Source organism: Cetorhinus maximus, chromosome 1, assembly GCF_964194155.1.
Source record: "Cetorhinus maximus chromosome 1, sCetMax3.hap1.1, whole genome shotgun sequence".
Taxonomy (NCBI): Eukaryota; Metazoa; Chordata; class Chondrichthyes; order Lamniformes; family Cetorhinidae; genus Cetorhinus; species Cetorhinus maximus.
Window position 1 is genome coordinate 81,332,334 of NC_135879.1, and position 13,808 is coordinate 81,346,141.

The window sequence follows — 13,808 nt, forward strand, 5'->3', positions numbered from 1 at the left end:
GATTGTGAAACCAGACTTTGTAGTAAGTATGTAAATTGCTCAAGTAACTGTAGGTTTTAGTTTACAGGTGGGTACTTGATACATGCTTATGGGACACCTTATTCTGCTACAACATATGTACTCACCAGTAAACTAATGCTTCTTCCCCATACCCTCTGCTACCGAACACCACCCCATCCCCATAAGTCTTGATGTCACAAGATACTTGCAACAACGTTTTCCTATTTGAGCTCTGTGCATAACACAATACATTTCATATGAAAACCAAAGGAAATCTAAAATTAGATTGAAGATCATATCTTCAGGCCAAGGAAAGAGGGTGTCATGATATCTGACCTTCAGTTTTCTTCGAGCATTGAATTTCTTCAGGCACTCCACAGTCTCCTGTCTATGCATACAAGAAGCAACAGTCGATCGTTGCTGCAAAATAAAAACAAAATGCAAGGTAAGGATTATTGTTTGTATAAGTACTAATGTGTTGCATAATAGTAACATTTTAACATTTTATACATTTGGTTAAAAAAACGACAACAATTTGTAAACAATCATGTCTCTTCAGGTACTTCAATCTACTGAATAACTCATGTGAGTACCGAAAGGATAATTGAGCTTATTGATGTTCACCCTGTCTAAGCCATGAGCACTACCTCCCCCAATTGTTAGTAATGGTAATGCCTGGAGGAAGCAAACAGAAACAACTGTGGCCAATTTCAGGCAAAATTCTCAGAGACTTACGTTTGCAACAAAGTTTTCAAAAAGGTCCATGACAATCAGTTTTGACATGGCTGGCCAAGACCCAAATCGATTTGATCTCTTAGTCTTGTTTTGGTTTCTCTTCCAGTCTTTCCATGTTGGAGAACTCTTACTGACACAATGGGCAGAATTTTGCCCTCGGATGGCGTGTGGGCCCACCAGCTTGGCGGCGGGTGGACAGCCGACCCCCACCATCGAAATGGGACCTGCCACCATTTTGAGTGGGCAGGCCAATTAAGGCCCACCCAGTGGCCAGCCCGACAGGAAGTACTATGCGCTTCCTGTGCGGGTGGGGGAGGGATTCCCCATCTGGCAAAGTGCGCTCTTTCGTGCATGCACGCGAAAGAACGCACTGCTCCCTGAGGCAAATTCCTATCTCAGGGAGATTCGTGACAGGTAAGTAAAGTCTAAAAATAGATAAATATTGAAATTATTAACATGTCCCCCTCATGTGACAATGTCACACGAGATGGGACATGTTAATAATAAACACATAAAATTTATTAAATGTTTAAAAAACGGACATGAAACTTCATCCCGCCAGTGGATGAAGTTTCATGAGTAATCAGAAGCCCGCTGGGGCTCCTGGCCTGCCTGCCAGCCTTAAGCTTGGATGGGCAGGTCTTTAATTATCCTAATGAGCCTGTCAATGGCCTCAATTGGCCACTGACAGGTCGGCGGGCAGACAGTTGATTTCACTGTTCGCCCGCCTTCCTAAAAATTTAAAGGGACCGGGATGACGTTGGGGATTGCCCGACGTCATCCTGCATCATTTTCCCCTCGGCGAGCAGGCCCCGCCCCCAAATCACCGATGGGAAAATCTTGCCCAATACTGCAGAAAACCCATAAAATTACAAAGCTCTGCCTAACTTTATTATTAGCACTAAAAAAAAATCTTATCAGCAAACTAAACAGGACTTCTACAAATTCTTAGGCATCTAGGAAATATAAAGCATTCTACCAAATGTCTAGGAAATCCATTAAAGCGAAAACTGAACGTGTATCACAATGTTAATGTCACAAAATTAAATACCTATTATCACAATTTAGCTGGAGTTAAATATATTGCAATTTAAAGCATTTGTTTCCTGATAATTTCTGAAAACTATATCCCTGTAAACTAATTTTGCATCTCCAACACCAGATTCTCCTCCCAGTGCCCAGCCCACAGTCTTGCAACCCTGGCAGTATACAATAACCAATAACTCCCTCACTTGAGCAGATGCATTTAGCTATCTTTCAAATGCAAAGGCTGGAAGAGCAATTTTTCTTTTAAGAAGTGTCTGTGTCATATACAGGGTAATAAGTGATTAGGTGTTCAAAACATTACTGGTGGGTCAAATTCAGCCTGTGAACTCCTTCAATTCAACCCATAGTTTTTACTCTTGTTTGCATACTGAGCCTTTGAAACTTCAGGATCAGAAAAGTTGTTTCCAGATTGCTGCGTTCAGACGAATGAAGGAGTAGCATTTTTGCACCAGACAGGATGCACTTTCAGACCTGGAAGGTTTACAGTGGAGACCATACTAGAAACAGCAAAAATATAAGTGACAAGGCTTCTTGGGGGTAGGAGGAGTTCTTTGCTGCATAGCTGGGTTTTGAATTTTTTGTACAAGAAGTTTGCGTATTAGCATGGAGATTTTAACTTTTAGTATGAAGGGCTTGGATCTTTAGCTGGGAGACCTGGGATTTGCAGCATGAAGGAATTGAATTTTATGTATAGGGGTTAAATTTTAGTGGTCCATTCAAAGTTTGTATTAGGTGAATTTGGTCCTCTGCTCCAAAATGTTGGAGCCATAGGGAAATGAATAGTGAGTCATGAAAGAACCCTACAGATCAAAATCTGAAAAGTACATAGAGGTCACCTGGTCACCACACATTCTTCACATAAATTCTACGTTCATTGAAACACATACTTTCATCCCTCTTCAAAACTTCAACACGTCATCTCGGCTGAAACTTCACTGACGTGCTGAAAGAATGCTGCACTGTTGGAGGCAATAAACTGAAGCTGTGCCTGCCCTTCATGTGGACATGAAAGATTGCATGGCACTACTTGACGATCAAGTGAGTTCATTCAACATCCAAACCAACATGTATCCCTTAACCAACTCGACTGAAAACAGATTAACTGCTCAGTCATCTCTTTGCTATTATTCTTTCATTTATAACAGTGGCTGCACTTGGAAAGTAATTTATTGCCTTTAAAATGCTTTGGGCATCCTGAAGACATGGAAGACTACATGAAGGCAAGTTCTTTAAGTTTTGATATTATTTAACAGGAATAGACTTTTTAAAAACTGATAACCCCACATACTCAATTTTTAAGACTGTATTTCCAAATAATAATCCCAGAGCCCCATAACTACTAAGTATGAACTCAGTAATAATAAACCACTTGAAATAGGAACAGCATCATTGGTTGTTATTGATGCAAAAAAAGGAAGCAACTTACACAAATCCATGGATGCTTCAGGGCTTCTGAGGCTGTGATCCGTTTGGCAGGGTTTATTGTTAACATTTTATTGATAAGATCCTTAGCTTCTGGAGTCACTGTATCCCACTCTGGTGATGGAAACTACAAAACAGATGAAATGACAGATGACTAGACAATTATCAGCACCTCGATATTTGTCTGTGTAAAACTTTTTCAATTCACATTAGCACCATATTATGGGGACAGCTAAATTGTTTAATAACTGCATGTGCAATTTTTTTGGGGAGGAAACAGTATATATTTATCTCTAATTGAAAATTGTTATTTTAACAAAATACTTAAACCCTTGCCAAATCACCTACAAGAACCTGGGTAATTGACTTCCTCTCTGAACTGAAAACATTCCTGAATTGAAAAGGTCTGAAAAATTCATTCATGTATTTCAGTTCCAGTGTCCCATAACATAAAAGGAAAATACTGTGGATGCTGGAAATCTGAAATAAAAACAGGAAATGTTGGAACAACTCAGGTCAGACAGCATCTGTGGAGAGAGAATCAGAGTTAATGTTTCAAGTCTGTATGACTCTTCTTCAGAGCTAAAGAGAAGTAGAAATGTGATGGAATTTATACTGTTTAACAGGGGCGAAGCAGGTAAAGCAGGATAGAAGGTCAGCAATAGGTTGGGGCTAAGAAGAGATTGACAAAGATGTCATGGGCACAAGACAAAGGGAGCATTAATGGTAGTGGTGAAGACTAAAGAATGTGCATAAAGTGGTGTAAAGGTAAGAAGGCTGAATGTGTGAATAGCAGATCAAGGGTCAGCACCCTGTGAAAGAACAACATGGGACAAGTGACAAATGCCCCTTTTGGGGAATATGGGGGAGAGGAGGAGGTGGTTGGGGGAAAGGATAGAAAAAGGGATTAAAAAAGGGATAAAACAATGAATAAAAATAAGTGAATGAAAATTAAAAATGAATTTAAAAAAGGATCAAAACTCTCTCCTTTATCATCACCCCTTTTAATCCTTTTTTTAAAGTGTATTTTTTATTCACTCATTTTTATTTATTGTTTTATCCCTTTTTTTAACCCCTTTTAAAATCCCCTTTTCAATCCTTTTCTCCCAACCACCGCCTCTCCCCCCACATTCCCCAAAAGGGCCATCTGTCACTTGTTATATGTTGTTTTCTCACTGAGTGCTGACCTTTGTTCTGTTAACACATTCTGCTTTCTTACGGAAACGTTTTAGACTCAGACGTCTACAACACAGGAGGCCATTTGGCCCATCGTGTCCACGTCGGTCTTCTACACTAATCCCATTTTCCAGCACTTGGTCCATAGCCCTGGAAGCTATGGCAGCGCAAGTGAATATCTAAATACTTCTTAAATGTTATGAGAGTTTCTGACTCAACCACCCTTTCAGGCAATGAGTTCCAGACTCCCATCACCCTCTGGGTGAAAACATTTCTCCTCAACTCCTCTCTTAGCCTTCTACCTGTTACCTTAAATCCATGCCCCCCGGTTATTGACCCCTCTACTAATGGAAAAAGTGCCTTCCTATCCACCCTATCTATGCCCCTCATAATGTTATACACCTCTATCAGGTCCCCTCTCAACCTTTGTTGCTCCAAGGAAAACAACCCCAGCCTATCCAATCTTTCCTCATAGCTCAAGCCCTCCAGCCCAGGCAGCATCCTGGTAACTCTCCTCTGCACCCTCTCCAGTGCAATCACATTCTTCCTCTAATGTGATGACCAGAACTGCACACAGTATTACAGTTGTGCCCTAACCAGCGTTTTATACAGTTCCAGCACATAACCTCCCTGCTCTTGTATTCAATGCCGTGGCTAATAAAGGCAAGTATCCCATATGCCTTCTTAACCATTTCATCTACCTGCCCTGCTACCTTCAGGGATCTATGGATATCCACACCATGGTGCCTCTGATCTTCAGTACTTTCCAAGGTCATACCGTTCATAGTGTAATCCCTTGCCTTGTTAGCTCTCTCCAAGCGCATTACCTCACATTTTTCCGGTTTGAATTCCATTTGCCACTACTCTACCCACCTGACCAATCCATTGATATCCTCCTGCAGTTTACAGCTATCCTCCTCACCATTCACCACTCTACCAATTTTCGTGTCATCCGTGAACTTCTTGATCATACCCACTACATTTAAGCCCTAATCATTTTGTACACCACAAACAGCAAGGGCCCCAGCACTGAGCTCTGCGGAACCCCACTGGAAACAGGCTTCCAATCACAGAAACACCCCTCTACCATCACCCTCTGCTTCCTGCCTCTCAGCTAATTTTTGATCCAATGTGCCTTTTTGCCTTGGATCCCATGGGCTCTTACTTTCTTGACCAGCCTGCCATGAGGGACCTTATCAAAAGCCTTGCTAAAGTCCATGTAGACCACATCAAATGCATTACCCTCATCAACACTCCTGATTACCACCTCAAAAAATTCGATCAAATTTGTCAAACACGACCTTCCCTTAACAAATCCATGCTGACTATCCCTGATTAATCTGTGTCTGTCCAAGTGCAGATATATTCCGTCACTCAGAATTCTTCCTATTAACTTCCCCACTACCGAGGTTGGACTGACTGGCCTGTAATTTCCTGGTCTATCCTTCCTCCCTTTTTTAATAATGGGACAATGTTAGCTGTCCTCCAGTCCTCTGGCACTTCACCTGTGGCCAGAGAGGATTTGAAAATTACTGCCAGGACCCCTGATATCTCTTTCCTTGCCTCCCTCAACAATCTGGGATACATCTCATCCAGGCCTGCAGATTTATCCACTTCTAAGGCCACCAAACCCGCTAGTACCTTATCTCTGTCTCTGTTAATTTCCCCTAATATTTCATAGTCCTCAATCTTGATGTCTATATCTATATCGTCCTTTTCCATTGTGAAGACTGATGCAAAGTATTTACTGAGGAGTGCATCGACGTCTTCCGGGTCCAAACACAGATTACCTCTATGTCCCCTAACTGGCCCTACTCTGTTCCTAGTTATTTTCTTGCTCCTTATATATTTTAAAAAACCCTTTGGGTTTTCCTTCATTCTACCCACCAATGCTTTCTCATGCACTCTCTTAGCATTCCTAATTTCCTTTTTAAGTTCCCCTCTGCACTTTTTTTATACTCCTCTAAGGACTCTGCCATATCGAGCCCTCGGTATCTGCCATAAGCTTCTCTTTTTATTCTTAATCCTAACTTGCATAAGCTTCTCTTTTTATTTTTAATCCTAACCTCTTTGTCCCTTAACATCCAGGGTTATCTGGACTTGGTCCCCCACTTTGTCTTTACGGAACATATTTGCCCTGTACTCTCGCTTTTTCCTCCTTGAATGCCTCCCACTGCTCTGCCTCAGGGAGATTGCCGTGCTCTTTTGCGCGCATGCATTTTACACTGGGAGGGCCTTAATTAGCCTGCCCACGTAAAATGGCGGCGCGCAGCTGATCGCGGGTGACAATCGGCTCTGTGCCCGTCCCCGCCTGCTCAGCCCACCCGACATGGGTAAGTTTCTGGCCCAAGTTTTGAATGGTCTAGTTCAATCTTAGGCATTCAACAGGAAGAAGGACAGAGTCAGTGGGTAGGCAATGGAGTTTCAGGTGGGGACCGAAGGCAACAGCTTCAGTCCTCCCATTATTTAATTGGAGGAAAGTTTGCTCATCCAGTACAGGACGTAAACAAGCAGTATGACAAATTAGAAATAGCAGAGGGGTCAAGGGAGGTGGCGGTGAGGTAGAGTTGAGCGTCGTCAGCGTACGTGGAACCTCATGCATTTTCAGATGAATCCACCAAGGGGCAGTGTGTAGATGAGAAACAGGAGAATTCCAAGGATAGATCAGGTGGAAGAAGGAAGATAAACCAGTGCAGGTGATTCTCTGGCTACGAATGGATAGATAAGGATGGAACCAGGCGAATGTAGTCCCACCTAGCTGGACGACAGAGCACAGGATTGGGGGAAGGACAGGGTGATTAACTGTGTCAGAGGGTGCAGATCTGGAACATTCTTGAGCTACCTATACAGGCTACTGCTCGGATTTCCCCACCAATCAGAAGTCCAGCAGCCAGCTTGCACATCTGTTTGCTAGAACAGAATGCAGATTCCATATCACAGGCCTGGCTTTAGCAAAATAAATTCAGCAATGTAAACATAATTGGAGGATGAAGCAAAGAAAAATGTCCATTCATTAGATGGACATAAAGGGCAGCATCATATTGCCTCTGTGGATTATCTGAGATTGGGACCAAAAACAGGTCCAGACCCTGCTGGTGATGTCTGGCCAACCGCCTGTGTGATCTAACTGCAGGCGGCCAATTAAGAGGCCACCTCTGCGAGCATAATCCAATTAAGGATGGTGGGCAGAACAGGCACACAGCTGGCCCAGTGAGAGGGCCCACAGTGTTGTCCTGCTGGCAGCCACACTGGGAAAGGAGGGTGCTGCTGTGGCAAGTGGCAGAATGCGAGGGAACTTCAAAGTGGAGGCGCCCTATGAAGATGTGTGAAATTTTTAGAAATATTTGTGGCCATAACTGCCAGGCCATCATTGTAGAGGGAGACCCCCTTTTCAGGATGGCCTGTTAGGAAATAGAGACAGTTTAAGTGAGTTACATTGGTATGTGTGGGTGTTAGGAATGAGTTTTAGCTTTATGTTTAAGTTTGATTTATATTTCTGTATGTGTGTTAAGAAAAGGTCAAGTTGAGTTTTAGTTTCACTTCAAAAGTAGCCTGCATTTCTAATGAGAGTTTGCAACTGTAAGAGAAGTTAAGCAAACACAAGAATAGAAAAATGAGGCTGTTGCCTAGCAACAGGGGTCCAGAGAGGCAGGTCCCTCCCACAGACACACAGAAGAAACTAGAAACAGCAGTTTTTGAGTTCAGTTTTGAAGACAGCTGCCAGGTAGAAGTAGCCTAGTAGGTACAGATAGCCAGTCCCATGCTAACGTTGATTTGAAGGCAGCTGCCAGGAGAGACTGGACACTGGGAGAGGGAACTACAGAGAGAGTAGATTTTCCAAAATAACCAAAAGGTTCCAAGGCCCATTGAGCCTGCTCCACCATTTAATATGATCTTGCTGATTTTGGGCTTCAATTCCATTTTCCCGCCCATTCCCCATATCCCTTTGTTCTCGGAGAGGCCAAAAATCTTTGCTTTGAATGTATTCAATGATAGGACATCCACAACCCCTGGGGTAAAGAATTCCAAGGGTTCACAACCCTTTACTGAAGTAATTTCTTCTCATCTCAGTCCTAAATGATCGACCCTTATCCTGAGACTGTAACCCCATATTTTAGATTCCCCGACTAGCAGAATCAATCTCTCACCATCCACCATATCAAGTCCCTTCAGAGTTTTGTAGGTTTCAAAGAGATTACTTCTTATTCTTCTAAACTCGAGAGAGTATAAGCACAATTTACTCAGCCTCTCATCATAGGACAACCCCCTCATCCCAGGGACCAATTTAGTGAACATTTGCTGTACCACTTCCAATGCAAGTATATTCTTTCTTAAATGTGGGGACCAAAACTGCATACAGTACTCCAGATGTGGTGTCATCAAATTCCTGTACCACTATAGTAAGGCTCTTTATTCTTGTACTCCAGACCCCTTATAATAAAGCCGAACATGCCATTTGCCGTCCTAATTGCTTGCTCACCTGCAGACTAACTTTCTGCGTTTCTTGTACAAGCGCACCCAAGTCTTTGAACATCTACATTTACAAGTTTCTCACCTTTTCAACCTAGCTTGGTATCATCAGCAGATGCCTTTAATAATAGGTTCCATCACTTTACTAACAACTGGTATTAGACTAACTGGCCTGCAGTTCACTGTTTTCTCTCTCCCTCCTTTCTTGAAAGGCAGTGTAACATTTTCCAACTTCCAATCTAGTGGGACCATTCAAGAATCTAAGGAACTTTGGAAAATCATAGCTAGCACACCCACCATCTCTGCAGCTAAAGCGGATGAGCCACTTCCGTTGCCCACCCACCTCCGGCAAGATCACCCAAAGGCAATAATGCAATGGATGGCTGATCTAATGCACTACTCTGCAAATATCACACCCCCAACCCTGCCTCTGTGCAGCTGGTAAGGTGCTGCCCTAAATGTCTCCTAACTTAATACTCTGAAGGCTATGTTTGTGTGAAGCTTCATGTTGAGAATTAACCTTACATAAGATCAATCCACCTCTTATTCTTATAGAGACTGCAATCAAAGAACAGATTGAATCCAATTAGTTGAATGTTGTGTATCTATATAATCCAACTTTTAGATGAAACCTTTGTTGTTTTTCTCCTTCCATCTGCTATTTCTTGAATGCCAGATTTCCAGAGATTTTGGCAAATGCCTATCAAAGTAAAACAGATTTATTTCTTGAACAGCTTGTAAGTCGAATCAATAATGGCATTATGCATTTGCTCAGTTATCATAACACTGCTCCAGATGTGATTGTGCCGCATTCAAATGCAATGTGAGCATAGATAATTTGGATGTGTCAGAATACATTCTATGAAACAGTGTATTGATAGACCTATCCACCAGATTAGGTGTCAAAGTGTCAGTTAAAAAGTTTGCTGGCTGCAGGACTAGGTTTGTGCTTTAGGGGAAGGAAAAAAACATAAAGAAAGGAAAAATTTTAATTTAGGTGGTATCCATTGCAATATTTACCTTTGGAATAAAAAATTTTGAGTGGTGAATAACAAATGACTTATCGACAGTCAGGGGGTTAAAACAAACTCTACATGTGTTAATAAAACATTTTCAACTGCTTGAAAAAGTTAGCAGGAGCTATTCAATTTACTTACATCATAAGCGCCAGCCTTGATCTGCTGGTAAAGCCTGTGCTGATCTTCATCCCAGAATGGAGGGTAACCAACCAACAGTATGTACAGAATAACGCCTGCCGAAATTAAAGAAATACTAAATGCCAAAACTGTATTCATATGGCTAATGTACAGCTAGGTTGTCAAACATGTTCAGGCCCCAGTAAATTATTTTTGAAAAATACAGACTGATATTTAATTTTCCAAAAGAAACTGTTTCAGCACAATTAAGAATGTCACCTTCTCAAAAGGTTTGAGGTTGGGAAGTACATAGACTCTATCACTAATCTTCAGTTCTTTCCAGCATCCCTACTGCGCACTAAAAACTGTGGTTACTGGGACCCAGCCTTTAGTTTTCAAGAAAGATAGGGTAACAAGCCTAGACTGGAGGCTTCCCAATACTTGATCTGTGAGGAAGATAGGGCTAAATCAGTGCAGCCAAGACAAAGCACCCAAACTCTCTATGCAGAGCTGTGCATTAGCCTATAAGGATTGAACTAAAAGATAGCAGAGACCCAAAAAGACAAAGTTAAGGGCACTCTACCTGAATGCACTCACAATAACGTAGATAATCTAAAGGCACAAATAGAGGTAAATGGTATGATTTAAATGCCACTACGGAAACATGGCTGCATGGTGACCAAGACTGGGGACTCAATATTCAAGGATATTCGACATTTAGGAAGGTCAGACAAGAAGGGAAAGGACGTGGAGTCGCGCTGATAATAAGGGATCGGATCAGTGCATTAGAAATTGAGGATCTCAGATCGGAAGAACAATGTGTGGAGTCTGTTTGGGTGGAGATAAGGAACAGCAAAGGGCAGCAGACATTGGCTGGAATTGTTTATAGGCCACCAAAATAGTAGTGGTAATGTGGGGCCCGGTATTAATCAGGAAATCAGAGAAACATGTAGCATGGGCAATGCAGTAATCATGGATGACTTCAATCTGCATATAGACTGGGTAAACCAATTGAGCGCTAATGCTGTGGAAGACGAGTTTCTGGAGTGTGTTAGGGATGGTTTTCTAGAGTAATATGTTGAGGAGTCGACTAGAGGACAGGCTACTTTAGATCCAGTATTATGTAATGAAAAAGGGCTAATTAGTCTTGTTGGAAAAGAGTGACCACAATATAATAGAATTTTACATTATGTTTGAAAGTGAGGTAGTTGGCTCTGAAGTGAGATGTTAAAGTTCAATAAAGGAAATTATGAAGGCATGAGGGATAAATTGGCTGAGGTGGATTGGGAAAATACATTAAAAGGTATGACTGTACATAGGCAATGGATAGTCTTCAAAGAACTATTACATAGCTGACAGCACCTATACATTCCTTCTAGTGCAAAAACCCCAAAAAAAGTCAGTCAACCATGGCTGACAAAGGAAGTTAAGGATTGTATAAGATTTAAAGGCTTATAAAGTTGCCAGAAGTAGTAGTAAACCTGGGGCAGAATTTTTCCCTTGTCAGGCGGGTATGGTGGGCAGGCCCAGGAGCGGCCGTGAAACCGACCGCCTCCCTCGATCGGGCCCCGACTGCAATTTCACGCGGATGCAGCGTGAAAGGTGTCTCCACACTGGCTAGGAAGGGCTGAGTGGGGGTGGGGGCCTGTCAGCTGCCGGGTTCAATGGCAACACAGTGGCTGCCAGGGAAGGACATCTGTCTGCCGTTGTAACGATGGAGTCGAGTGCGGCTGCAAAAGCCAGGCAGGAGGTCAGGTCGGATGGGCACTTGGGGTCCCCCCGCTTTTCTGATGAGCGTCTCGCTGTCCTCCTGGAGGAGGGGGCTGCCAGGAGGGACACCCTTGTCCCCAGAGATGGGAGGAGGTCACCACACCTCACAAAGAGGGCATGGGGGGAGGTGGCAGCCGTGGTGAGAAGCAATGATGTGGTGCGGCGCACATGGGTGCAGTGCTGGAAGTGCTTCAATGACCTGCTGCACTCAGGAAGGGTGAGTACCAAGTTGGCATGGGACAGTGTGCAGAAGTGTTAAGGTGTGGCTGTCCCTCAATGGACCTCAGGGGTACTAGAGTCTGGGTGGCAACTGTCAATGATGCCAGAGCTGGCCAAGAGGGTGAGCCCTGGCTGCTTGGACTGAGTGCCATGTGGCTTGAGGGCCGTGATTTGGATGTGCCCTGTGAGGTGGTCCTCAGATAGGGTTGGCCAGGTTGCAATGGTGCTGCACATAGAGAGAGTGGACTAATCAATGCTCCTCTGTTCTTTCAAGAGAAGACAAGGCAAAACCAAGCCAAGAGGTCATATGGGTGGGGGCCTGCCCAACCTGCTGCTACTCTCCTGGTTCAAGCAGGACCACCTTGAGAGCTGGCATGCTCCCCGTGAAACCAGGCGTGGAGAGGCAGGGGTGCCAGACCAAGGTAAGAGTGCAGTGCACAGAGGTGAGACCTTCCAATTGTGCAACCATTCTAGTGTAGTCTCCTCATTGATGGGAGCCTCGAACCTGGAGTCCGCATTGGTCATTGAAAGGCGTTGGCACCGTGATGCAGATCTCCATTGTCTCACCAGGGCGCCTGGCACGCACAGTGACAGTGTGATGACTTTAACTAATGACATGTCCTTCTTCTCCCTTTTAGGTTTACCAGCAAGCATCCGATCTGCAGACCCTGAAGGGTCACCCCTGACACCAGAGGACCACCGGGCATCATTTTCATCTACGTCACACCCGCTCTCTGAAGCAGGCACCAGTGCAGATCCAACACTTTGGTGGGCATTAGAGCGATGGCAGTTAGCAGCTTGGTGCACTTTGGTGCGGGCACTTTACAGTCGCTTGAAGTGCAGGCGGAGGCAGAGAGTGCCCAGGGCTCTGGCAGTCGGAGGGCTGCTGGGGACCAGGATGATGCTCAGTTGAAGGCTGATGATGGTCCTCTGGAGTCTTCCATTAGGTGGCAGATGCTGGGTGTCCAGAGAGATGTGCAGGAGGAACTGGCAGAGGGTCCACGAGGGTCTGCATGCCATGCTCTCCGTGATGGAGGAGTCTATGCGGAGTGTGAGTATTGCGTTGATCCTCATGGGTGAGTGCACTGCCTCCTCCATTGAGAGACAGTTCCAGGGACAGAATCAGGGGTTCCTACGGTTGCGTTAGACCTGCAAGCCCTCACACAGGCAACGACCTCAGGTGGTCAGTGTCAGTATGGGAGATAGATGTGAGGCACCCAGTATCCCAGCTAAGCACCCGTCCGTCAATGGTGAGCAGGGAGGTCCAGAGCGACCTCATGTTGGCGCACGAGCTGCCTGTCGTCTCCGTGGGCTCCTCTCAGGGCACTCCAGATGACGGCAGCAGCTCCTCAGCCCCTCTACCAGTGATCGTTGCATCTGATGAAGCTGTGGTGACTGGGGAGATGCCAGGCGTGGCACTGGCCGCACCCAGTTTTTTGTTTTTGTCGTCATGGCCTGAGTATGCTTCACCTTTTTGTTTTATTGGTGCAGGGAATGCCAGTATGTAATGCTGGACGTAAGTGGCTCTGAACTTTATTGCACAGGCATTGAGTGTTCTTTGTGTTCAAATGAAAGGGTCCTTTCAGACAACCGGGATGGAGGAAGCAGTTCTGGCATGCGTTTGAAGCTGATCTTTGGTAGCCTAGCAGAAGGAGCGTTGGATCAAGGTGTTCTTGGTGTCCCTGCCTCCCTGCAGGTTACCGAGGTCTGGCTCCATGCCCTCAGCGTTCTCCTCACTGTGTTCATCTTTAGGCTCACTATTGAACTCATCATCTGTGGCCTGTGCAACTGCGTCAAGATCCTCTTCCTCCAGTGGGTCCCCCCCTTGCCGGT

At 44.4% G+C, this 13,808-nt stretch overlaps 1 protein-coding gene across 26 annotated transcripts in view; it reads right to left on the minus strand.

Moving 5' to 3' along the window:
• Positions 1-13,808, minus strand: part of LOC144681317 (calcium/calmodulin-dependent protein kinase type II subunit delta) — a 331,255-nt gene that overhangs the window by 75,508 nt on the left and 241,939 nt on the right. For all 26 annotated transcript variants that reach the window (XM_078543053.1, XM_078543061.1, XM_078543010.1 and 23 more), the window contains exons 9-11: positions 10,008-10,102; positions 3,209-3,331; positions 337-420 (exon numbers count right to left, since the gene is read on the minus strand). In XM_078543053.1, the coding sequence (XP_078399179.1) occupies positions 337-420; positions 3,209-3,331; positions 10,008-10,102 (302 nt within the window). The remainder of the gene's footprint in view (positions 1-336; positions 421-3,208; positions 3,332-10,007; positions 10,103-13,808) is intronic.